The following is a 24,553-nucleotide window of genomic DNA, read 5'->3' on the forward strand; positions in this document are numbered from 1 at the left end:
GATGTATATCTAGACCATCTCTTAACATATGGGAGGAAGTGAATCTAGCAGAAATAAAGACATCACTTTGTTTGTCCAATATGAGTTACAACTTTACTTTTTTGAGACAGTCTCGCTCTGTTGCCAGGCTGTAGTGCAGTGGCAGTATCTCGGCTTACTACAACCACCGCCTCCCGGGTTCAAAAGATTCTCCTGCCTCAGTCTCCGGAGTAACTGGGACTACCGGCACCCGTACCATGCCCAGCTAATTTTTGTATTTTTAGTAGAGGTGGAGTTTCACCACATTGGCCAGGATGGTCTCGATCTCTTGACCTCATGATCCACCCACCTCAGCCTCCCAAAGTGCTGGGACTACAGGCGTGAGCCACCGTGCCTGGCCTTTTATTTTATTTATTAAGTAATACACATGCTTGAAACTTATTTAGAAAAAAAAAAAAAAAAAAGGGAATAGTTAAAAGTAATCCCCCTCCCAGTGCTTTTTTCCAGCTGCCGCATTATTTTTCCTGAAGGCAAATTATTATGGCCAATTACATATTCCCCAGAGATGATTTTTTTTTTACAAAGGTATAGGTTGTAGCATTCTTATATAAACTGTTGTGTGGCTTCCTTTATTCCATTTAATTACATAGAGATACTTCCATCTGAAAATATAGAGATACCAATTTTAATAGCTACATGGTATTGTGTGACTGTCCCATAAATTATTTAACATAACCCATATTGATGTAGGTTGTTTCTAACCTTTTATTATTGCAAAAGATTGTGCCTACATCATTTAATGTATATATGAGCATATTTGTCAGATTTTTTTTTTTTTTTTTTTTTTTTTTTTTTTTGAGACAGTGTCTCACTCTGTAACCCAGGCTGGAGTGCAGCATCACAATCTCAGCTCACTGCAATGTCCACCTCCCGGGTGGACATATAGGACTTCCTCAGCCACCCAAGTAACTGAGCTTACAGGTGCCTACCACCATGCCCTGCTAATTTTTGTATCTTTTTAGTAGAGACAGTGTTTCACCATGTTGGCCAGGTTGGTCTAGAACTCCTGGCCTCAGGTGATCCACCTGCCTCAGCCTCCCAAAGTGCTGGGATTATAGGCATGAGCTGCCACACCTGGCCTGTCAGATAAATTCTTAAAAGGGTCAAGGAAAGCGTTTCTGAAATTTTGTACATATTGCCAAATTGTCATCCTACATATTTGTGGCGGTTTTGACTCTCAAAAGCCATGTGAGAGAGGATCTGTTTTCCCACATGCTTGCCAAACATAGTGTAGTATTAAACTTATTTATCTTCACTAATTTGAGAAGAGAAAAACTGTATCTTGTTGCAGTTTTAATTTGCATTTCTTTTTATGAGCAATAGTAGACATCTTCTTGAATACTTAAAAGAGCCATTCACATTTTATTTTCTATGAACTGTCCGTGTCCCTTGTCCATTTTTTTAGTAGGTGGTTATTCATCTATTTGTAGGAGTCCTATATGTTAAGAAAAGTTTTATACAACTTTTAACTCTTTTTACATGTTTATTTTGGCACACATAAATTTTAGCAAGCTTTCTCATCTTTTATGACTTCTAGATTTTGTTTCACAGAAAAAGAACTTACCCAGTCATTAGACTTTTTTTTAAGTTTTCTCAGATTGTTTTTAAATTTTGGGGGAGTTTTATTTCCTGTATTCATATATTAAATTCATTTAGAATTTATCTTAGTATAAAGTATAAGGGAATGATCCCACTTTATCATTTTTTCAGGAGATTACCCAGATGTTCTAATATCAAGTATGTCTTTGAAATCCCATCCTTATCTCGTAGCATATTTCTGTGGTTTGGGTCTATTTTTGAACATTCTATTTTATTCCATTGATCGTATTAATATTATTTATGTGCAAGCACAAGCTATTTTAAGTATAGTAGCTGTGTTGCTTTTAAATATCTTTTAATTTGGCTACTAGGCCCCATACAATTCTTTTTCAGAAGATTCCTGGCTACCCAATTTATTTTTCCACATGAACTTTGGAGTCAACTTCCCTAATTCCTCAAAATATTGTGCAAGTACTTTTAGTAAGAGTATTTTAAGTGAATAATTTGACAGCTATCTAAGAACATATTATAGCTTTTCAGTTGTTTTGTTTTTGTACTTATATATTATTTAGTATAGTTTTAAAGTTGTATTAAAATAGGTTTTCCACATTTTATAAACTTATTCCTAGTGTATTAATTTCCTCTATTATAAGTACAGTATTTTATTCCAGTAAAACTTCTGACTGGTTGTTGCTCTTATAAATCAAGGCTATGAATTTTTCTTCAGCTACTTTACTGAATTCTCAAAAACTGTAACCATTTTTTACTTGATTCTATAGGTTGACCTGTATATAATCTTCTTATCTGTAAACAATAACTTTAGTGTTACTTTTCAACATTTATATTCTTATTTCTTCTATTTCATTTTTCTTGTTTATCAAGCAGTAGCTGTTTTAATAGAGTTATTTTTTGTCCAAAGAGAAAATAGTCTTTTTTTTTTTTTCTACTTACATTTTTAAAATAAATGTAATGAGAAAGACTGTGGGAAAATAAAGCAGATACCTTATACAATGGATTAATTTTTTTGGTGCCATTTCTTCTGGCTTTCTGTATTATTGGGACTCTGAAATCTTCATTAGTACTACTCCCAAAAATGTTCGAATGAATTAAATCAGATTCAGGGGTACAAGTGCAGGTTACATAGGTGAATTGCATGTCTTGGGGGTTTGGTATACAGACTATTTTGTCACCCAGGTAGCAAATGTAGTACTTGATAGGTAGTTTTTTGATCCTCTCCCTTCTCCCATCCTCACGGTATCCCTGGTGTCTGTTGTTCCCCCACTTTGTGTCCATGTGTTCTTGCTGTTTAGCTGCCACTTAAGAGAACATGTGGTATTTTTTGTTCCTTTGTTAGTTTGCTTAGGATAATGGCCTCCAGCTCCATCCATGTTGCTGCACAGAACATGATCTTGTATTTTTTTTTATGGCTGTGTAGTATTCCATGCTGTATATGTAACACTTTCTTTATCCGGTCTACTACTTATGGACATTTAAGTTGATTCCATGTCTTTGCTATCGTTAACAGTGCTGTGGTGAACATATGCGTACAATGTGCCTTTATGGTAGAATGATTTATATCCCTTTGAGTAATATACCAAATAATGGGATTGCTCGGTCAAATGGCAATTCTAAGTCCTCTGAGGAATTACCGCACTGCTTTCCGCAATGGCTGAACTAGGTTACATTCCCACAAGCAATAAGTGGATAAGTGTTCCCTTTTCTCTGCAGGAATGATGAATTCTTTTAGAGAGTCAAAGACGGAATCCTAGGGAAGATGATATCTGAGACAGGTTTAGAGTTCTGTATAGAGCCATTGGGCAAATAAGGGGATTAGGGTGCAGCACACCAACATGGCATAAGTATACATATGTAACAAACCTGCACGTTATGCACATGTACCCTAGAACTTAAATTAAAGTATAATAAAAAAAAAAAAAAAAGGCATTCTAGGCAGACAGAAAACCAAAGGCATGAAACTCTGAAACAGCTTACTATGTTTGGATATTTATAAGCCGTTGTTATTGTTGGAGTATAAACTGTAAGAGAGAGTAGGAGGACAGAAAAAACAGCCTGTATGCGGAGGGAAGAAAACATTTAAATTAAACCGAAATTCTCAAAAGATTTGGGCAGCCAGCCCCTGTAGAGGAAAACATAGAATCACCTAGAAAGGGTTTTTCATAAACTACACTTTTCATCACCCCTATTCTGTCACCTGGAATACTGATAACACTGAAGGGAGTGTGCCTTGTCTGTCAGGTGTATTTGGATGAAATAGTTTGAGAACCATGCAGGCAAGTTGAAGCCAATGTGTTAAAGAGAATATGACATCAGATTTGCATTTTAGAACATTCCTTCTGATAACAAATTAAAGGGAACCTTAAAGGGCTGGAGGGGAAGGGCAGACGGGGCTAGGGGAGGAGAACTCTTTTAAAAAGCTACTGAAGGTGGGGTGCGGTGGCTCACGCCTGTAATCCCAGCACTTTGGGAGACCAAGGCGGGCAGATCACCTGAGGTCAGGAGTTCAAGACCAGCCTGGCCAACATGGTGAAACCCCATCTCTACTAAAAATACAAAAATTAGCTGGGCATGGTGGCAGGCACCTGTAATCTCAGCTACTTGGGAGGCTGAGGCAGGAGAATCTCTTGAACCTGGGAGGTGGAGGTTGCAGTGAGCCAAGATCGTGCCACTGCACTTCAGCCTGGACGGCAGAGTGAGACTCCATCTCAAAAAAAAAAAAAAAAAAAAAAAAAAAAAAAAAAAAAAAAAAAAAAAAAACTGCGGAGATCGGGAGGCATAGTGATAAAGAGAAGATCTGAGCTATGAAGTAGCACTCAAGATGATTAAAGGAATATATAGGAAGTAGAGTTGATAGAACTTAGCAAGTGATTAGATATATGAAGTGCTAGAGAAAAGAAAAGTTGATATTTTTCAATTATTTTTAGCATTTTGGCAAAAAATTATTTCGGAATGAAATTGATTAACTAAGAATATGAACTTCCCACATTAACTGGTAATTTTGATCACCCTTATTCTCCATGACCATAAATATTTGAGAGTTGTTGGGAAGACAAGAATGGTTATTTCCTGAGTAGCTGTCAGTTGTCACTATGAAACATGAAAATAAATATCAGTTTGCTATGTCTAGGTATTCCAATATTTATGCACAATTATTCTTTAAGATATATTAGTATTTTATATATATATACATTTATATTTATATAAACACATTTTAATTTTTGTTTCCATGCTCTTTAGAATTCAACTAGAGGGCAGCCTTGTGGATGGCCCCGAAGCAAGCCTGATGGAACAGGATAGAACCAACCATGTTGAGGGCAACAGACTAAGTCCATTCCTGATACCATCACCTCCCATTTGCCAGACAGAACCTCTGGCTACAAAGCTCCAGAATGGAAGCCCAGTGCCTGAGAGAACTCATCCAGAAGTAAATGGAGACACCAAGTGGCAGTCTTTCAAAAGTTATTATGGAATACCCCATATGAAGGGAAGCCAGAATAGTCGTGTGAGTCCTGACTTTATACAAGAAAGAAGAGGGTATTCCAAGTGTTTGCAAAATGGAGGAATAAAACGCACAGTTAGTGAACCTTCTCTCTCTGGGCTCCTTCAGATCAAGAAATTGAAACAAGACCAAAAGGCTAATGGAGAAAGATGTAACTTCGGGGTAAGCCAAGAAAGAAATCCAGGTGAAAGCAGTCAACCAAATGTCTCCGATTTGAGTGATAAGAAAGAATCTGTAAGCTCTGTAGCCCAAGAAAATGTGGTTAAAGATTTCACCAGTTTTTCAACACATAACCGCAGTGGGCCTGAAAATCCAGAACTTCAGATTCTGAATGAGCAGAAGGGGAAAAGTGCTAATTACCATGACAAGAACATTGTATTACTTAAAAACAAGGCAGTGCTAATGCCTAATGGTGCTACAGTTTCTGCCTCTTCCATGGAACACACACATGGTGAACTCCTGGAAAAAACGCTGTCTCAATATTATCCAGATTGTGTTTCCATTGCGGTGCAGAAAACCACATCTCACATAAATGCCATTAACAGTCAGGCTACTAATGAGTTGTCCTGTGAGATCACTCACCCATTGCATACCTCAGGGCAGATCAATTCCGCACAGACCTCTAACTCTGAGCTGCCTCCAAAGCCAGCTGCAGTGGTGACTGAGGCCTGTGATGCTGATGATGCTGATAATGCCAGTAAACCAGCTGCAATGCTCGATACCTGTCCCTTTCAGAAACCAGAACAACTACAACAACAAAAATCAGTTTTTGAGATACGCCCATCTCCTGCAGAAAATAATATCCAGGGAACTACAAAGCTAGCATCTGGTGAAGAATTCTGTTCAGGTTCCAGCAGCAATTTGCAAGCTCCTGGTGGCAGCTCTGAACGGTATCTAAAGCAAAATGAAATGAATGGTGCTTACTTCAAGCAAAGCTCAGTGTTCACTAAAGATTCCTTTTCTGCCACTACCACACCACCACCACCATCACAACTGCTTCTTTCTCCCCCTCCTCCTCTTTCACAGGTTCCTCAGCTTCCTTCAGAAGGAAAAAGCACTCTGAATGGTGGAGTTTTAGAAGAACACCACCACTACCCCAACCAAAGTAACACAACACTTTTAAGGGAAGTGAAAACAGAGGGTAGACCTGAGGCACCGCCTTCCCAGAGTCCTAATCCATCTACACATGTATGCAGCCCTTCTCTGATGCTTTCTGAAAGGCCTCAGAATAATTGTGTGAACAGGAATGACATACAGACTGCAGGGACAATGACTGTTCCATTGTGTTCTGAGAAAACAAGACCAATGTCAGAACACCTCAAGCATAACACACCATTTTTTGGTAGCAGTGGAGAGCTACAGGACAACTGTCAGCAGTTGATGAGAAACAAAGAGCAAGAGATTCTGAAGGGTCGAGACAAGGAACAAACACGAGATCTTGTGCCCCCAACACAGCACTATCTGAAACCAGGATGGATTGAATTGAAGGCCCCTCATTTTCACCAAGCAGAATCCCATCTAAAACGTAATGAGGCATCACTGCCATCAGTTCTTCAGTATCAATCCAATCTCTCCAATCAAATGACCTCCAAACAATACACTGGAAATTCCAACATGCCTGGGGGGCTCCCAAGGCAAGCTTACATCCAGAAAACACAGCTGGAGCACAAGTCACAAATGTACCAAGTTGAAATGAATCAAGGGCAGTCCCAAGGTACAGTGGACCAACATCTCCAGTTCCAAAATCCCTCACACCAGGTGCACTTCTCCAAAACAAACCATTTACCCAAAGCTTATGTGCAGTCACTGTGTGGCACTAGATTTCATTTTCAACAAAGAGCAGATTCCCAAACTGAAAAACTTACGTCCCCAGTGTTGAAACAGCAGTTGAATCAACAGGCTTCAGAGACTGAGCCATTTTCAAACTCACACCTTTTGCAACATAAGCCTCATAAACAGGCAGCACAAACACAACCATCCCAGAATTCACATCTCCCTCAAAACCAGCAACAGCAGCAAAAATTACAAATGAAGAATAAAGAAGAAATACTCCAGACTTTTCCTCACCCCCAAAGCAACAATGATCAGCAAAGAGAAGGATCATTCTTTGGCCAGATTAAAGTGGAAGAATGTTTTCATGGTGAAAATCAGTATTCAAAATCAAGTGAGTTCCAGACCCATAGTGTCCAAATGAGACTGGAGGAAGTACCGAATATGAATAGTAGAAATTCCCCTTATAGTCAGACCGTAAAATCAAGTGCATGCAAAATACAGGTTTCTTGTTCAAACAATACACACTTAGTTTCAGAGAATAAAGAACAGACTACACATCCTGAACTTTTTGCAGGAAACAAGACCCAAAACTTGCATCACATGCAATATTTTCCAAATAATGTGATCCCAAAGCAAGATCTTCTTCACAGGTGCTTTCAAGAACAGGAGCAGAAGTCACAACAAGCTTCAGTTCTACAGGGATATAAAAGTAGAAACCAAGATATGTCTGGTCAACAAGCTGCGCAACTTGCTCAGCAAAGGTACTTGATACATAACCAAGCAAATGTTTTTCCTGTGCCTGACCAGGGAGGAAGTCACACTCAGACCCCTCCCCAGAAGGACATTCAAAAGCATGCTGCTCTAAGGTGGCATCTCTTACACAAGCAAGAACAGCAGCAAACACAGCAACCCCAAAGTGAGTCTTGCCATAGTCAGATGCACAGGCCAATTAAGGTGGAACCTGGATCCAAGCCACATGCCTGTATGCACACAGCACCACCAGAAAACAAAACATGGAAAAAGGTAACTAAGCAAGAGAATCCACCTCCAAGCTGTGATAATGTGCAGCAAAAGAGCATCATTGAGACCATGGAGCAGCATCTGAAGCAGTTTCAGGCCAAGTCATTATTTGACCATAAGGCTCTTACTCTCAAATCACAGAAGCAAATAAAAGTTGAAATGTCAGGGCCAGTCACAGTTTTGACTAGACAAACCACTGCTGCAGAACTTGATAGCCACACCCCAGCTTTAGAGCAGCAAGCAACTTCTTCAGAAAAGACACCAACCAAAAGAACAGCTGGTTCTGTTCTCAATAATTTTATAGAGTCACCTTCCAAATTACTAGATACTCCTATAAAAAATTTATTGGATACACCTGTCAAGACTCAATATGATTTCCCATCATGCAGATGTGTAGGTAAGTGCCAGAAATGTACTGAGACACATGGTGTTCATCCAGAATTAGCAAATTTGTCTTCAGATATGGGATTTTCCTTCTTTTTTTAAATCTTGAGTCTGGCAGCAATTTGTAAAGGCTCATAAAAATCTGAAGCTTACATTTTTTGTCAAGTTACTGATACTTATGTCTTGTGAAAGAGAATTTCACTTACATGCAGTTTTTCCAAAAGAATTAAATAATCGTGCATGTTTATTTTTCCTTCTATTCAGACCCTGTAAAATTTGGATGTATCTGTTTTAGATCAATTCATCTATTTAGCTCTCTGTATATTATCTCCTGGAGAGACAGCTAGGCAGAAAAAATAATCTATTAAAATGAAAAAATAACATATGCAGTCTAATGTGGGAACTTTAAGTATTTTTTAATTCAAGGTAAAATATATTAGTTTCACAAGATTTCTGGTTAATAGGGAAATTACTCTCTTCAGTCTTCATGAGTTGGGGGAAATTATAATGCTGACACTCTTAGTGCTCCTAAAGTTGCCTTTTCTCCATTTATACATTTGGAGTGTTGTGATTTATATTCATTTTGATTCCAGTTTCTCTAAAATTTCATCTTTTTGATTAAAAAATATGATACAGGCATACCTCAGAGATATTGTGGGTTTGGCTCCATACCACAATAAACTGAATATTACAATAAAGCAATTTATAAGGACTCTTTGGTTTCTCACTGTATATAAAAGTTATTTATATACTATACTGTAATATACTAAGTGTGCAATAGCATTGTGTCTAAAAAATATATACTTTAATTTAAAAAATAATTTATTGTTACAAAATGCCAACAATCATCTGGGCCTTTAGTGAGTGCTAATCTTTTTGCTGGTGGAGGGTCTTGCTTCAGTATTGATTGCTGTGGACTGATCATGGTGGTAGTTGCTGAAGGTTGCTGGGATAGCTGTGTGTGTGGCAATTTCTTAAAATAAGACAACAATGAAATGCCATATCAATTGAGTTTTCCATTCACAAAAGATTTCTCTGTAGCATGCAGTGCTGTTTGATAGCATTTTGCCTGCAGCAGAATTTCTTTGAAAATTGGATTCAGTCCTCTCAAACTGTGCTGCTGTTTTATCAACTAAGTTTTTGTAATATTCTAAATCCTTTGTGGTCATTTCAGAAGAGTTTACAGCATCTTCACTGGCAGTATATGCCATCTCAGACATTCTTTGTTCACCCATAAGTAGCAACTTCTTATCCTTTCAAGTTTTTTCATGACATTGCAGTAACTCAGCCACATCTTCAGGCTCTACTTCTAATTCTGGTTCTCTTGCTACATCTCCCTCATCTGCAGTGACCTCCTCCACTGAAGTCTTGAACTCCTCAAAGTAATCCATGAGGGTTGGAATCAACTTCTAAACTCCTGTTAATGTTGATATATTGACCCCCTACCATGAATTATGAATGTTCTTAATAACTTCTAAAATGGTGATACCTTTCCAGAAGGCTTTCAGTGTACTTTGCCCCAGTCCATCAGAAGACTATCTTAGAAGCTGTAGACTAACAATATATTTCTTAAATGATAATACTTGAAAGTCAAAAATACTCCTTTATCCATAGGCTGCAGAAAGAATGTTGTATTAACAGGCATGAAAACAGCATTGATCTCCTTGTGCATCTCCATCAGAGCTCTTGGGTGACTAGGTGCCTTGAGCAGTAATATTTTGAAAAGAGGTTTTTGTTTTTGTTTTTGTTTTTTTAGCAGTAAGTCTCAACACTGGGCTTAAAATATTCAGTAAACTATGTTGTAAACAGATGTGTTATCGTCCAGACTTCTTTGTTCCATTACTTTACATAAGCAGAGTAGACTTAGCATAATTCTAAAGGGCCTTGGAATTTTCAGAATGGTAAATGAGTATGGGCTTCAACTTAAAATCATCAGCTGCATTAGCCTGTAACAAGAGAGTGAGCCTGTCCTTTGAAGCAAGGCATTGACTTCTATCTATGAATGTCTTAGATGGCATCTTCTTTCAATAGTAGGCTGTTTGGTAGCGCCACCTTCATCAATGATCTTAGATAGATCTTCTGCATAACTTGCTGCAGCTTCTACTTCAGCACTTGCTGCCTCACTGTGTCCTTTTATGTTATAGAGATAGTTGCTTTTCTTAAACTTCATAAACCAACTTCTGCTAGCTTCTAACTTTTCTTCTGCAGCTTCCTCATCCTCTTCATAGAACTGAAGGGAGTCAGGGCCTTGCTTTGACTTAAGGAATGTTGTGGCTAGCATGATCTTCTATCCAGACCACTACAGCGCTCTCCATATCAGCAATAAAGCTGTTTTGCTTTCCTACCTTTCATGTGTTCACTGGAGTAATTTCCTTCAAGAACGTTTCCTTTACATTCACAACTTGGCTAACTGGCATGCAAGGCCTAGCTTTTAGCCTGTCTTGGCTTTTGACATGTCTTCCTCACTTAGCTCAATCATATCCAGCTTTTGATTTAAAGTGACAGACATACAACTCTTCCTTTCACTTGAACACTTAGAGGCCACTATAGGGTTACTAATTGGCCTAATTTCAATATTGTTGTGTTTTAGGGAATAGAGAGGCCCAGGGAGAAGGAGAGAGTGAGGGGAACGGCTGGTTGATAGAGCAGGCAGAATGCACACAACATTTATCAGATTATGGGTATGGTTTGTGGTACCCCCCCCAAAATTAGAATAGTAACATCGAAGATCACTGATCACAGATCACCATAACATGTATAGTGATAAAGTTTAAAATACTGTGAGAATTACCAAAATGTGATACAGAGACATGAAGTGAGCACATGCTGTTGAAAACGTGACACTGATAGACATACTTAACATGTTGGGATTGCCACAAACCTTCAATTTGTAAAAGTCACAGTAACTGCAACGCACAAAAGAGCAAAGCACAGTAAAACGAGGTATGCCTGTATTTTTTTTTAAAAAAAAGCTTTTTGTTAAAATTCAGGATATATAATAGGTCTGTAGGAATAGTGAAATATTTTTGCTGATGGATATAGATATATACATGGGTAGAGATGAAGATCTTAATTACAGCTACGCAGCATAGATTTAGTAAAAGACATTTGAAAAGACAAATGTTAAATTAGTGTGGCTAATGGCCTGCCTGTGCCATGTTTTCCCTCTTGCAATGAGATACCCCACACTGTGTAGGAGGATGGAGGGAGGACTCCTACTATCCCTCTTTGCGTGTGGTTATTAAGTTGCCTCACTGGGCTAAAACACCACACATCTCATAGATAATATTTGGTAAGTTGTAATCGCCTTCACTCTTCTCTTATCACCCAACCCTATCTTCCCACCTTTCCATCTCTGTTGCTTTGCAAAACAGCCCCTTCCTTTTGCCTGACTCTCCAGGATTTTATCTCATCATAAATTGTTCTAAAGTACATACTAATATGGGTCTGGATTGACTATTCTTATTTCAAAACAGTAATTAAATGTTGTGGGGAAGTAAGAGGAAAAAGGGGTATCTTTGACAATAAACCAAGCAATATTCTGGGGGTGGTATAGAGCAGGAAATTTTATTTTTAATATTTTAAAATCCAAGTAACAGGTAGGCTTCCAGTTAGCTTTAAATGTTTTTTTTTTTTTCAGCTCAAAAAATTGGATTGTAGTTGATACTACATATAATACATTCTAATTCCCTCACTGTATTCTTTGTTTAGTTTCATTTATTTGGTTCAAAATAATTTTTTATCCCATATCTGAAATGTAATATATTTTTATCCAACAACCAGCATGTACATATACTTAATTATGTGGCACATTTTCTAATAGATCAGTCCATCAATTTACTCATTTTAAAGAAAAAAAATTTTTTAAGTCACTTTTAGAGCCCTTAATGTGTAGTTGGGGGTTAAGCTTTGTGGATGTAGCCTTTATATTTAGTATAATTGAGGTCTAAAATAATAATCTTCTATTATCTCAACAGAGCAAATTATTGAAAAAGATGAAGGTCCTTTTTATACCCATCTAGGAGCAGGTCCTAATGTGGCAGCTATTAGAGAAATCATGGAAGAAAGGTAATTAACGCAAAGGCACAGGGCAGATTAACGTTTATCCTTTTGTATATGTCAGAATTTTTCCAGCCTTCACACACAAAGCAGTAAACAATTGCAAATTGAGTAATTATTAGTAGGCTTAGCTATTCTAGGGTTGCCAACACTACACACTGTGCTATTCATCAGAGAGTCACAATATTTGACAGGACTAATAGTCTGCTAGCTGGCACAGGCTGCCCACTTTGCGATGGATGCCAGAAAACCCAGGCATGAACAGGAATCGGCCAGCAAGGCTGCCAGCCACAAGGTACTGGCACAGGCTCCAACGAGAGGTCCCACTCTGGCTTCCCCACCTGATAATAAAGTGTCAAAGCGGAAAGAATGGTAAAGTGTGGTGTAAGAAAGGAACCACTGAATTAAATTCACCTAGTGTTGCAAATGAGTACTTATCTCTAAGTTTTCTTTTACCATAAAAAGAGAGCAAGTGTGATATGTTGAATAGAAAGAGAAACATACTATTTACAGCTGCCTTTTTTTTTTTTTTCCACTATCAATCACAGGTATACAAGTACTTGCCTTTACTCCTGCATGTAGAAGACTCTTATGAGCGAGATAATGCAGAGAGGGCCTTTCATATAAATATATACAGCTCTGAGCTGTTCTTCTTCTAGGGTGCCTTTTCATTAAGAGGTAGGCAGTATTATTATTAAAGTACTTAGGATACATCGGGGCAGCAAGGACATATTCAGTATCATTCTTGCTCCATTTCCAGATTATTCATTTCTAAATTAGCATGTAGAAGTTCACTAAATAATCATCTAGTGGCCTGGCAGAAATAGTGAATTTCCCTAAGTGCCTTTTTTTTTTGTTTTTTCTTTTGTTTTGTTTTTTAAACAAGCAGTAGATGGTGCTTTGGTCATAAGGGAAGATATAGTCTATTTCCAGGACTATTCTATATTTTCGGTATGGCTGGATACTAATTATTTGCCAGCCTCCTTTTCTAAATTGTGAGACATTCTTGGAGGAACAGTTCTAACTAAAATCTGTTATGACTCCCCAGGTTTTAAAATAGCTAAATTTAGTAAGGGAAAAAATAGTCTATGTTTTAGAAGACTGAACTTGGCAAACTAACTTGAATTTTGTGCTTTGTGAAATTTTATATAGAAATGAACTTTCCCATTATTTTCACCCACATGTAATTTACAAAACAGTTCATTACAATTATCAGTACATTTTGATACTGAGGTAAAACAAGGCTTAAAAACTATTATACAGTTTGCTTGGCGACCTGTTTTAAAAAAATAATAAACCGTTCATTTCTCAGGATGTGGTCATAGAATAAAATTATGCTCAAATGTTCAAATATTTTGATTGCCTCTTGAATTTATTTGCTAATTGTATGTGTGTGTGTTTCTGTGGGTTTCTTTAAGGTTTGGACAGAAGGGTAAAGCTATTAGGATTGAAAGAGTCATCTATACTGGTAAAGAAGGCAAAAGTTCTCAGGGATGTCCTATTGCTAAGTGGGTAAGTATAACTTAATAAAGCCTTTGGTCTTAAATCTTGGGCATTTTGATTTGTAAATCTAACCCTGAGAATTGGGTTACCCAGATCAAAGACCCATGCCAATTAAAAAGAATATTACCTGTATTTTTTATCATGTGTTATCTCTTAAGAAGAGGCAGATTAATTCTAAAATCAACAAACTGTATTTAATTGAAAGAATTTAGTGATGAGGAGGAGGTCCATTCTAGTGCCTGCTAAATGTATAATCCTTCTTAGAATGTGAAGTGGTCCTTAATTTTTTAAATACCTTCAGTTAATCTTTACATTGTCATTTGTGCAAACCTTGAACTAAGACTTACATATCTTTCATCTAGCTCTGGTTTTAATGCAGGTGGCATTTAATTGTCCCCACTGTACTGGGTATAGTACAACTATAAACATTGTTATAGTTGCTAAACCCATAAGGAATAGTTTTGCATCTCTCCTTGTTCTGATACTAGGGTCAAAGGCCACTTTTTATAGATGGGCAGCAAAAGGCAAATTGCACATGGTGATAAATGTTGCCCTAATTGTGACCTAGACATGATAAAATATACATACGTAAGTGCCCTTATCTGCTGCAAGTGACCCTTGTTTTGTTTTGGTTGGGGTGGGGGGTGTTTGGGATGGAATGGTGATCTGCACAGGTGATTCGCAGAAGCAGCAGTGAAGAGAAGCTACTGTGTTTGGTGCGGGAGCGAGCTGGCCACACCTGTGAGGCTGCAGTGATTGTGATTCTCATCCTGGTGTGGGAAGGAATCCCACTGTCTCTGGCTGACAGACTCTACTCGGAGCTTACCGAGACGCTGAGGAAATACGGCACGCTCACCAATCGCCGGTGTGCCTTGAATGAAGAGTAAGTGAAGCCCAAGGCCTCTACCCTCTTTGCGGCCACTGATAGGAAAGCCCAATCTTTGGTTGGAAGGAAGAGTTCAACATGCACTTTTACATTTATAAAATGGGGATCAAAATGCCTGTTTGGCAGTCATGCGATAAGAAGTTGTATTTGCTAATGTGAATAACTTGAGATGATTTCATTACCTGAATTGTACAGACAGTTTAGCCACTAATTAGGAGCAGAGTGTCTGTACCCACATGGCCTCAGTTATACTATAAGCTTGAAATTATTTATGTGCTCACATGCTACAAGTGACAGCTCCTGTGTGCCTGGCCATATTAATATGTATTGACTCCACTTCCATGTTGCAGTATCTGAAAGAGAAAGTAAGTCTAATGAGAAACATTGGGATTCGCAGGTCAAATACCTTCCATATGTATGTAGCAAAACCAAAATACAGTGCCTTAGAAGTTCTGTAGAAATAGAACGGATTTTTACTTTCATTCAAACTATTCATTGTTTTAACAATAGTAATCAAAACTGCTTCCACTTTTACTGCTGCTAAATGATCAGGAAATTACTGGGTATGGATATATATTATTTTCCAGGAATATAAGAATTTAGAATAGAACTGCAAGAGTATGCGCTTAAATATATTTAGTGCATCCAGTTGCTCCTGTTTTGTTTTCAACACCATCCACTTTGCCCGAAGTCTAAACCTTCACTTGGAAAAAGTTTGATTTTTAATATTCCTCTACTGTGTTGATAATCCTGTATAACACTAAAAGAATATATGAATGTTCATGGTGCTACACAGAAATCTTACAAGTTATTTTGCTCACGATTGGTTTTAAAATAATTTTAATTTTGCACTATTTCCTTTAGTCTTGTTTTCTCTGCATCCACCAAACTATAGAATCATTTGCTGAACTTATAAGAAATGCTCATATTGCTCATTGCAACAACTAGCCAAATTTGTCCTTTGCTGTTTAAAACTCTAACAAGCATGGTTTTACTAAATTTATCTTAACACAGTTTCTCTCTCTGGGTTGTGGGGAGACAAATCAACTATAAACAATCTCTTTAGAAAAGTTACTCTTTCTATATGAAAGTGTGACTTGACTTTCTATGATAATTATCCAAAAATTTATGGTGTATACCTGACCACTTTTACAAATGATTAATTGGAAAGTAGAAATTGCTGATTCATAACATGTAACTTATAAACTTATGATGGACTACTTTAAGCATAATTTTTTTTTTCTTTTTTAAGACGGAGTTTCACTCTGTCACCCAGGCTGGAGTGCAATGGCGCTATCCCGGCTCACTGCACCCTCCACCTCCCAGGTTCAAGCAGTTCTGCCTTAGCCTCATGAGTAGCTGGGATTACAGGCATGCGCTATGATGCCCAGCTAATTTTGTATTTTTAGTAGAGACACGGTTTCTCCATGTTGGTCAGGCTGGTCTGGAACTCCTGACCTCAGGTGATCCACATGCCTTGGCCTCCCAGAGTGCTGGGATTACAGGCATGAGCCACCATGCCCAGCCTAAAATATTTTTTTAATCTACCCTGATTCCTCTTGCTCTTTCTGAAGAAAGATTTTTAAAAATGTAGTTAGGTGCCTTTAATTACAAAAACAAATAAAAATTAAGGCAACTTGGGCTCATACTGGTAATAGCATTTCTCTCAGGAACTCAGTAATACTGCATTGTCTTTAAAGCATATCTCTTAGACTTGATGGTTTGAAATTTTAAATCACTGAAGAACCTCTCGTGAAAATGATAGTTTTAAAATTTCTTTTCAAGAATAGTCCTACCGCAATATGTTTGAATTTCTTGAAGTTTCCTGGAAACTATATTTCATTCATTGTAATGAATTTAATTTTCATTAGCATAGATCTCTAATATTTTTCTCGGCTCACTGCAACCTCTGCCTCCCAGATTCAAGAGATTCTCATGCCCCAGCCTCCTGAGTAGCTAGGATTACAGGCACCCCACCACCATTCCCAGCTCATTTTTGTATTTTTAGTAGAGACAGGGTTTCGCCATGTTGGCCAAACTGATCTCGAACTCCTGGCTTCAGGTAACCCACCTGCGTTGGCCTCCCAAAGTGCTGGGATTACAGGTATGGGCCACCACGCCTGGCCAGCTTTTCCATAATTCTTGTAAATGCCAATGCCTGAAATGGAATCTGTCATATAAAAAAATTACATGAAGAACTTTTATTATTTTGCATTTGAAAACCATGAAATATGGTTGGACCAGAGTCTCAGAAAGCTTGTAGTTTGTTACTTTAACTGCTCTAAATGTCAGGCACGTACAAAACTATTAAAAGACATGCTTCCAATATGAAGACAATGTAAAAGCACAGCTGTACACTTTTGCTTTTTGTCTAGTTTCAAGGTAAAGATGAATAGTCATTTAGATAATGCTTTAACTATGCTTATGCATACTTAGAGCAGTTCTCCAAAATAAAAAATTTTAATACTTAAATACATGATTAAAATAGACACATACCCAATGTCAATACAGAATTTACTCAGAAATAACTTTTGAAGTTTCTCCTACCCCATAAATAGATTTTATTTTATGGCTGGCAGAAGTGAAAATTACAACTTTTTGCCAAGGACAGAGAATAATCTCAAATTGGGGCTGCGGACTCAGTTTTATGTTCAAAGCTATGTGAACCTCATCATTGAGTTCTTACAAATCCCTGTGTCCACATGCTCCAAACCACCCACTGTGAGTTCAGAAAAGAACTCTTGAGTGCATCTATCAGTGGGAAAGTAAAAACTGATTTTTACATTTCCTTTGAGCCAAACCAGCTGTTTCTTCTTTAAAGATTTCCCTTTGAGATTTCCATTTTATGACTAAGTCTAACCAGTATTTTTTTGGCAAGTGAGAATTGTGGGAGTGTATCTGTCATCATAACGAAATCAAAGCCAGAAATGCCTTCTGCCGTAGTGGGTGATGTTAAACATTTCAAGGAACTTTATATTATAAAAATTGTCAAACATAAAAGGAAAAGTGCAATATAATGAATTCCATGGACCCATCACACAGCATCAATATTTATCAACATTTTATCAATATTTTTTCATATATTTTTCCCACATCCCCTCCCACTAGTGTTTGAAAGCAGAAGACAGGTAACATATCATCTTACCTGTTAACACTTCAGGATGTATTTCTAACAGGTAAAAACTTTATCATTTAATATTTAGACTATGTTTGTTCAAATTGTCTGATTAGATTCTATTTCAAAAACCCACATAAACAAAAATGATGTTGAGAAAGAGCCCTTGCACGTGATTGACACTTCTGAGTAGTGTGATCCCAGTTCATGTCCATTGTCTGGGATAGCTATTAAATAAAACTTCCTCTCGTAAAATTGCCTCCATTTAGAAGATAAATTATATGATTCACAAGCCTCTTTTTATTTGTAATAGCCCTTCCCCTTTTTTTTAGGAATTTTTTTTTTTTTTTTTAAGAAACTGATTTTCTCTGTAAAATTCCCCACATCCTGGATTTGGCCGATTTCATCTTGGTTCTTTTGTTTAACCTATTCCTCTATCCCCAGTATCTTCTGTGGAATGGTAGTTTGACTGGTTCTTTTTCTTTTCCTTTCTTTTCTTTTCTTTCTTTTTTTTTTTTTTTTTTTTTTTTTTTTTGAGACAGGCTCTCACTCTGTCACTTAGGCTGGAGTGCAGTAGCCCAATCTCAGCTCACTGCAACCTCCACCTCCCAGGTTCAAGCTATTCTTGTGCCTCAGCCTCCTGAGTAGCTGGGACTACAAGCATGCGCCACCTTGCCCAGCTAATTTTTGTACTTTTCGTAGAGACTGGGTTTCGCCATGTTGGCCAGGCTGGTCTCAAACTCCTGGCCTCAAGTGATCCGCCCTCCTTGGCCACCCAAAGTGCTGGGATTACAGGCACGAGCTACCACACCCAGCTGATTTTTAAGTAATATAAGTGTGTGTGCATGTATAGTATACATTGGCGAAAACACTTCATAAGTAGTGCTAAAATCATCTTATTTATATACATCAGGAGACACATAATGTCTGCTTGGTTCCCACTTTAGTGATGTTAATAGTGTTTAGCATGTTTGTCAGCTTGATCCATCATTATTTTCCTCGTCAAACTTTCACCTGATAGTTTCACATCAATTGATAATCATTGCCTGTTTCCATTATTTTGTTTTCAAGTTGACAGTTTTCTCTCACTTGATGTTGTGTAAATTTGGTTATATAAATTATTTTGCTAGTTTTTCTATGCTGTATACATTTGAATAACTGACCTAATTGTACTTTAAAAATATTTTACAATTAGAAGTCCAAATAGTAAATCAAAGATTAAGAATTCTTGCAGAAATCTGTTATATAGATATTTTAATATTTGCCCTTTGTATCGTTTACCATGAGCCCAATTTCAAGTCATATTAAAATGACTGTTATGTGCTAATTCTAACAATGTTTGAAAGACCCCTATCAAAATAAAAATACCTTTTAGTAGCCACTTTATGTAGAAAATCACCTTTAAGTTATTCCCCAATGTTTTTTTCTGATTGAGATATAATTCACATGCCATAAAATTCACCCTTTTAAAGTATACAATTCAGTTGTTTCAGTACATTCACAAAACTGTGCAAATGTCACCTCTACCTAGTTTCAGAACGTTTCCATCATTCCCATAAGGAAATCCTGTATTTATTAGGCAGTCACTTCCCCTTCTTCCCTTCATCCTTCCTCCAAGTGGCAACCACCAATAAACATTCAGTTTCTTTGGATTTGCCTATTCTGGGCATTTTGTATTAGTGAAATCATATATTTGGCCTTTCTGTCTGGCTTCATGTATCTTAATGTTTTCAAGTCTCATTCATTTTATTAAAAAAAAAAAAGTACCTTTTTTGGGCCATATATCTATTCACACCACATTTTTTGAGACAGTCTCGCTTTGTCGCCCAGGCTGGAGTGCAGTGGCACAACCTCAGCTCACTGCAACCTCCGTCTCCCAGGTTCAAGCGATTCTCATGCCTTAGCCCCCAAGTTGTTGGGATTACAGGTGTGCGCCACCACACCCAGCTAATTTTTGTATTTTTAGTAGAGACAGGGTTTCACCATGTTGGACAGGCTGCTCTCAAACTCAGTCTCAAGTGATCCTTCTACCTTAGCCTCCCAAAGTGCTCGGACTTACAGGCATGAGCCACTGTGCCCAGCCACATTTTCTTTATCCATTTATTAGTTAATTGACATTTGGATCATTTCCACTTTTTGGCTATTATAAATTATGCTGCAATGAACATCAGTGTACACATTTTTGTGTGAATGTATTTTCAGTTATCTTGGGATATACACCTAGGAGTGACATTGTTATTAATATGGTAACTCTATGTTTAACTTTTTGAAGAACTGCCCAGCTATTTTCCAAAGTAGCTGCATCCTTTTACATTTCTGGCAACAATGTATGAAGGTTCCAGTGTCTCCACATCCTCAAGAAAATGTTATTGTCTTTTTAATTACAACCATCCAAGTGGGTATGAAGTTTATCTCGTGATTTTGATTTGCACTTTCCTAATGGCTGATATTGGGCATCTTTTCACGTGTGTACTGACATGTATTTTTTTTTTTTGAGAAAAGTCTACTTATGTTTTTAATTGTGTTATTTTTAGAGTTGTAAGAATATATGTTGATACTCGAACTTTGTCAAATGCATGGTTTGCAGATATTTTCTCCTATCCCACAGGTTGTCTCTTCACTTTGATAATGTCCTTAAAGTGCAAAAGTTTTAATTTGATTTTGATGAAACTCAATTTCTTATTAATTGGTAGCTTGTGCATTTGGGGTCATATTTAATAAATCATTGCCTCATTCAAGATCTGAGAGACTTACACCTATGCTTTCTTAGAGTATTATAACTTTAGATCTTATATTTAGATTTTTAATTAATGTTAATTTGATAGTGAGAGGTAAGAGTCCAACTTCATTCCTTTGCAAGTAGCTGTCCAGTTCTCTCGGCACCGTTTGTTGAAGAGACTATTTTTTTTCAATTAATTGACCAAGATGTGTGAGTTTATTTCTGGACTCTTAATTATCTTAATCTGCATGACTTTTCTTATGCCAGTACCACACTGTGCTGATTCCTATAGTTTTGTAGTAAATTTTAAAATCAAGACAGGTAAGTCTTCCAACTTCATACTTTTGCTTACCATGTTTCTTGTGTTTCCATATGAATTTTAAGATGAGTTTGTTGTTTCCTTTCTGGATTTTTTTTTTTTTTTTTTTTTTTTTTTGGTAGAGCTAGAGTCTTACTATATTACCCAGGCTGGTCTTGAACTCCTGGGCTGAAGAGATCCTCCCGCCTAGGCTTCCCAGAGTACTGGGATTACAGGTGTGAGCCACCACATCCGGCCCCCTTCTGGGACTTTGACTGGGGTTCTGTTGAATCTGTAGGTCAATTTGGAGAGTATTGATATCTTAACATTAATGCTTCCAATTTATGAACACAGGATATTTTTCCATTTATTCTTAAATTTCTTTCAGTAATGTTTTGGATGAAACATGCACAAAGTCCTGCACTTTTTTTTTTTTAAGACAGAGTCTCCCTCTGCTGCCTAGTCCAGAGTGCAGTGGTGCCATCTCAGCTCACTGCAACCTCCACCTGCGGGTTCAAGTGATTCTCCTGCCTCAGCTTCCTAAGTAACTGAAACTACAGGTGCGCGCTACCATGCCTAGCTAATTTGTTTGTGTTTTTAGTGGAGACAGGCTTTCACCATGTTGGCCAGGCTAGTCTCAAACACCTAGCCTCAAGTGATCTGACTGCCTTGGCCTCCCAAAGTACTGGGATTACAGGCGTGAGCCACCACACCTGGCCTGTATTTCTTTTGTTAAAATTTTTTTCTGTGTATTTTTTTTTTATCCTACTGCAAAATCAATTTTTTTGTCAATAATATATAGTCATATATTTCACTTTTATATATTGGTCTTATATCCTACCAACTTGCTGAACTAGCTTATTAGCACTAACTTTTTTTGGTAGATTCCTTAGGATTTGCTACATACAAGATTATGTCATCTACAAGTAGAAATAGTTTTGTTTCTTCACTTCCAATCTGGGTGGCCTTTTTTTTTTTTTCCTTGCCTGATTACCCAGTTAGAACTTCCAGAAAATGTCAGGTACAATTAACAACCGCAAACATCCTTGTCTTATTCCTCATTTTAGGAAGAAATTTTTAGTTTTTCACCATTAAGTATGATACTAGTTGTAGGTTTTGTTTAAAAAAAGACTGTGTCAAGTTCAGAAGTTCCTTTCTGTTGCTAGCTTGTTGAATAATTTTATCATGAAAGGGTGTTGAACTTTTCTCAAATACTGTGGCTACATCTAATGAAATCATCATGGTTTCTTCTCCTTTATTCTGTTAATATGGTGTATTATATTGATTCATTTTTATACATTAGATTAACATTATATTTCTGGAATAAATCCCACTTGGTCTCAGTGTGTATTACTTTTTATATATTGCTGGAGTCAGTTTGCTAGTATTTCATTGAGGACTTTTGTATCTCTGTTGATAAGGTATATTGATCTTTAGTTTCCTTGTGATGTCTTTGGTTTTGGTGTCAGAGTAATTCTGAGTTCGCAAAATGCATTGGGCAATGTTCCCTTCTCTATCTTTTGGAAGAGCTTACAAAGGATTGGTTTAACTCTTTTTTAAAATGTTTGAGGAAATTCTCTACCCCTGGGCTTTCCTTTGTGGGAATTTTTAAAGATTTTTAAAATAGATTATTTTTAAAGCAATTTTAGGGTAACAGCAACGTTGAATGAAAGGCACAAAGCTTCCTCAAGTACATGCTGCCCCTATATGTGCATAGCCTCCCTCATTATCAACATCCTTTACCAGAATGGTACATTTGTTGCAATCAGTGAATCTGCATTGACAGTTATCACTGAAAGTTCATAGTTTAGAGTTCACCTTTGTTGTTACATATTCTGTGAGTTTGGATCCATGTCTAATGATACTCATTCACCATTACAGTTTCATTCAGAGTAATTTCACTGCCTTAAAAGTCCTCTGTACCCTACCTATTTCTCTCTCCCACCCCACTAACCCTTAGCAACCAATGATCTTTTTATCTCCATAATTTTGCCTATTCCAGAATGTCATATAGTTGGAATGACACAGTATATGTAGCCTTTTCAGACTGCTTTTTGTCCCTTAGTAATAAGCTTTTAAACTTTCTACCATGTCTTGATAGTTCATTTCTTTTCAGCATTGAATAATATTCCATTGTCTAGTTTATCACAGTTTATTTATCCATTCATATAGTGAAAGACATCTTAGTCGCTTCCAAGTTTTGACAATTACTCCTTTAAGTAAATACCACAGAGCACAGTAGTTTGATTGACAGTAAGAAATATACTTTCTCAGTCTGTATCTTGTTTTTTCATTCACTTGACAGTGCCATTTGCAGAACAGAAGGTTTTAATTTTAATGAAGTCTAGGTTATCGGTTAATTCATGAATAATATTTTTGGTCTTGTATCTAAAAAGTCAACACCAAACCCAAGGTCATCTATATGTTCTGTGTTATCTTCCAGGAGTTTTATAGTTTTACATTTTATATTTAGGTCTATGACCCATTTTGCATTAATTTTGCAAAAGCTATAAAGACTATGTATAGATTCACTTATGTGCATGGAGTTGTCCAGTTGTTCCCGTACCGTTTCTTAAAGACTATCCTTGCTTTATTATATTACCTTTGCTACTTTGTGAAAGATCAGTTGATTATAATTAAGTGGTCTGTTTCTGGACTCTTCATTCTTTTCCATTGATATATTTGTCTAGACTTTCACCAATGCCACACTATCTTGACAACTTGAGCTTTAGAGTAAGTCTTGCAATCATGTAGTGGCAGTCCTCTGACATTGTTTTTCTCCTTCAGTATTGAGTTGACTATTCTTTTGCCTGTTACTAAGTGATAAAAACCAGTCTGAGAAGACTGTATATACTGTCATGTATTGGTCTTTTGCCTCTCGATATAAACTTTAAAATTAGTTTGTCAATATCCTCAAAATCTTGTGGGAATTTTGATAGAATGCACTGCATTTCTAGATTGAGTTAGAAATACTGTCATCTTGACAAAACGCATCTTCCTATCAATGAACATGGAATATCTCTTTATTTCTTTGATATCCTTCATTAGAATTTTACATTTTCCTCATATAGACCTTGTACATATTATATTAGATTTATACATAAATATTTCATTTTGGGGGTGCTAATGATAATGTGTTTTTATCTCAAATTCTGCTTGTACATTGTTGGTATGCAGAAAAGTGATCAACTTTTGTATATTCAACTTGTTTCCTGCAACCATGTTATAATCACTTTATATCCAGTTTTGGTTTTTTTGTTTTGTTTTTGTCATTCTTTTGTATTTTCTAGGTGAACATGTCATCTGCAGGACAACTTCTTTCTAATCTGTATACCTTTTATTTTCTTGTCTTAATGTATTATCTAGGATTTCCAGTATGATGTTGAAAAGCACTGGTGAGAGGCAACATTCTTGCCTTGTTCCTGATCTCAGCAGGAAGTCTTCAATTTTATCAACATTAAATATGTTAGCTGTATGGTTTTGTAGGTATTCTTTTTCAGGTTCAGGTAGTTCCCTTCTTTTCCTAGTTTACTGAGAGGCTTTTGAAAATCATGAATCAGTGTTGGATTTTGTAAATACTTTTTTTTCACCTATTGATATTACCATATGACTTTTTTAAACTTATTAATGAAATGGATTACATTAATTGATTTTCAAATTTTGAACTAGGCTGACATACCTGGGGCAAATCCCACATGGTT

General features: G+C 36.9%; 1 protein-coding gene across 2 annotated transcripts in view; it reads left to right on the forward strand.

Annotated features, from left to right (window-relative positions):
• TET2 (tet methylcytosine dioxygenase 2) overlaps positions 1 to 24,553 on the forward strand; it is a 134,376-nt gene that overhangs the window by 83,128 nt on the left and 26,695 nt on the right. For both annotated transcript variants that reach the window (XM_010371543.2, XM_030915410.1), the window contains 4 exons: positions 4,834 to 8,285; positions 12,250 to 12,340; positions 13,750 to 13,843; positions 14,509 to 14,717. In XM_010371543.2, coding sequence (XP_010369845.1) covers positions 4,880 to 8,285; positions 12,250 to 12,340; positions 13,750 to 13,843; positions 14,509 to 14,717 — 3,800 coding nt within the window. In that variant the 5' untranslated portion in view covers positions 4,834 to 4,879. The remainder of the gene's footprint in view (positions 1 to 4,833; positions 8,286 to 12,249; positions 12,341 to 13,749; positions 13,844 to 14,508; positions 14,718 to 24,553) is intronic.

The sequence above is a fragment of the Rhinopithecus roxellana genome, chromosome 2, assembly GCF_007565055.1.
Source record: "Rhinopithecus roxellana isolate Shanxi Qingling chromosome 2, ASM756505v1, whole genome shotgun sequence".
Taxonomy (NCBI): Eukaryota; Metazoa; Chordata; class Mammalia; order Primates; family Cercopithecidae; genus Rhinopithecus; species Rhinopithecus roxellana.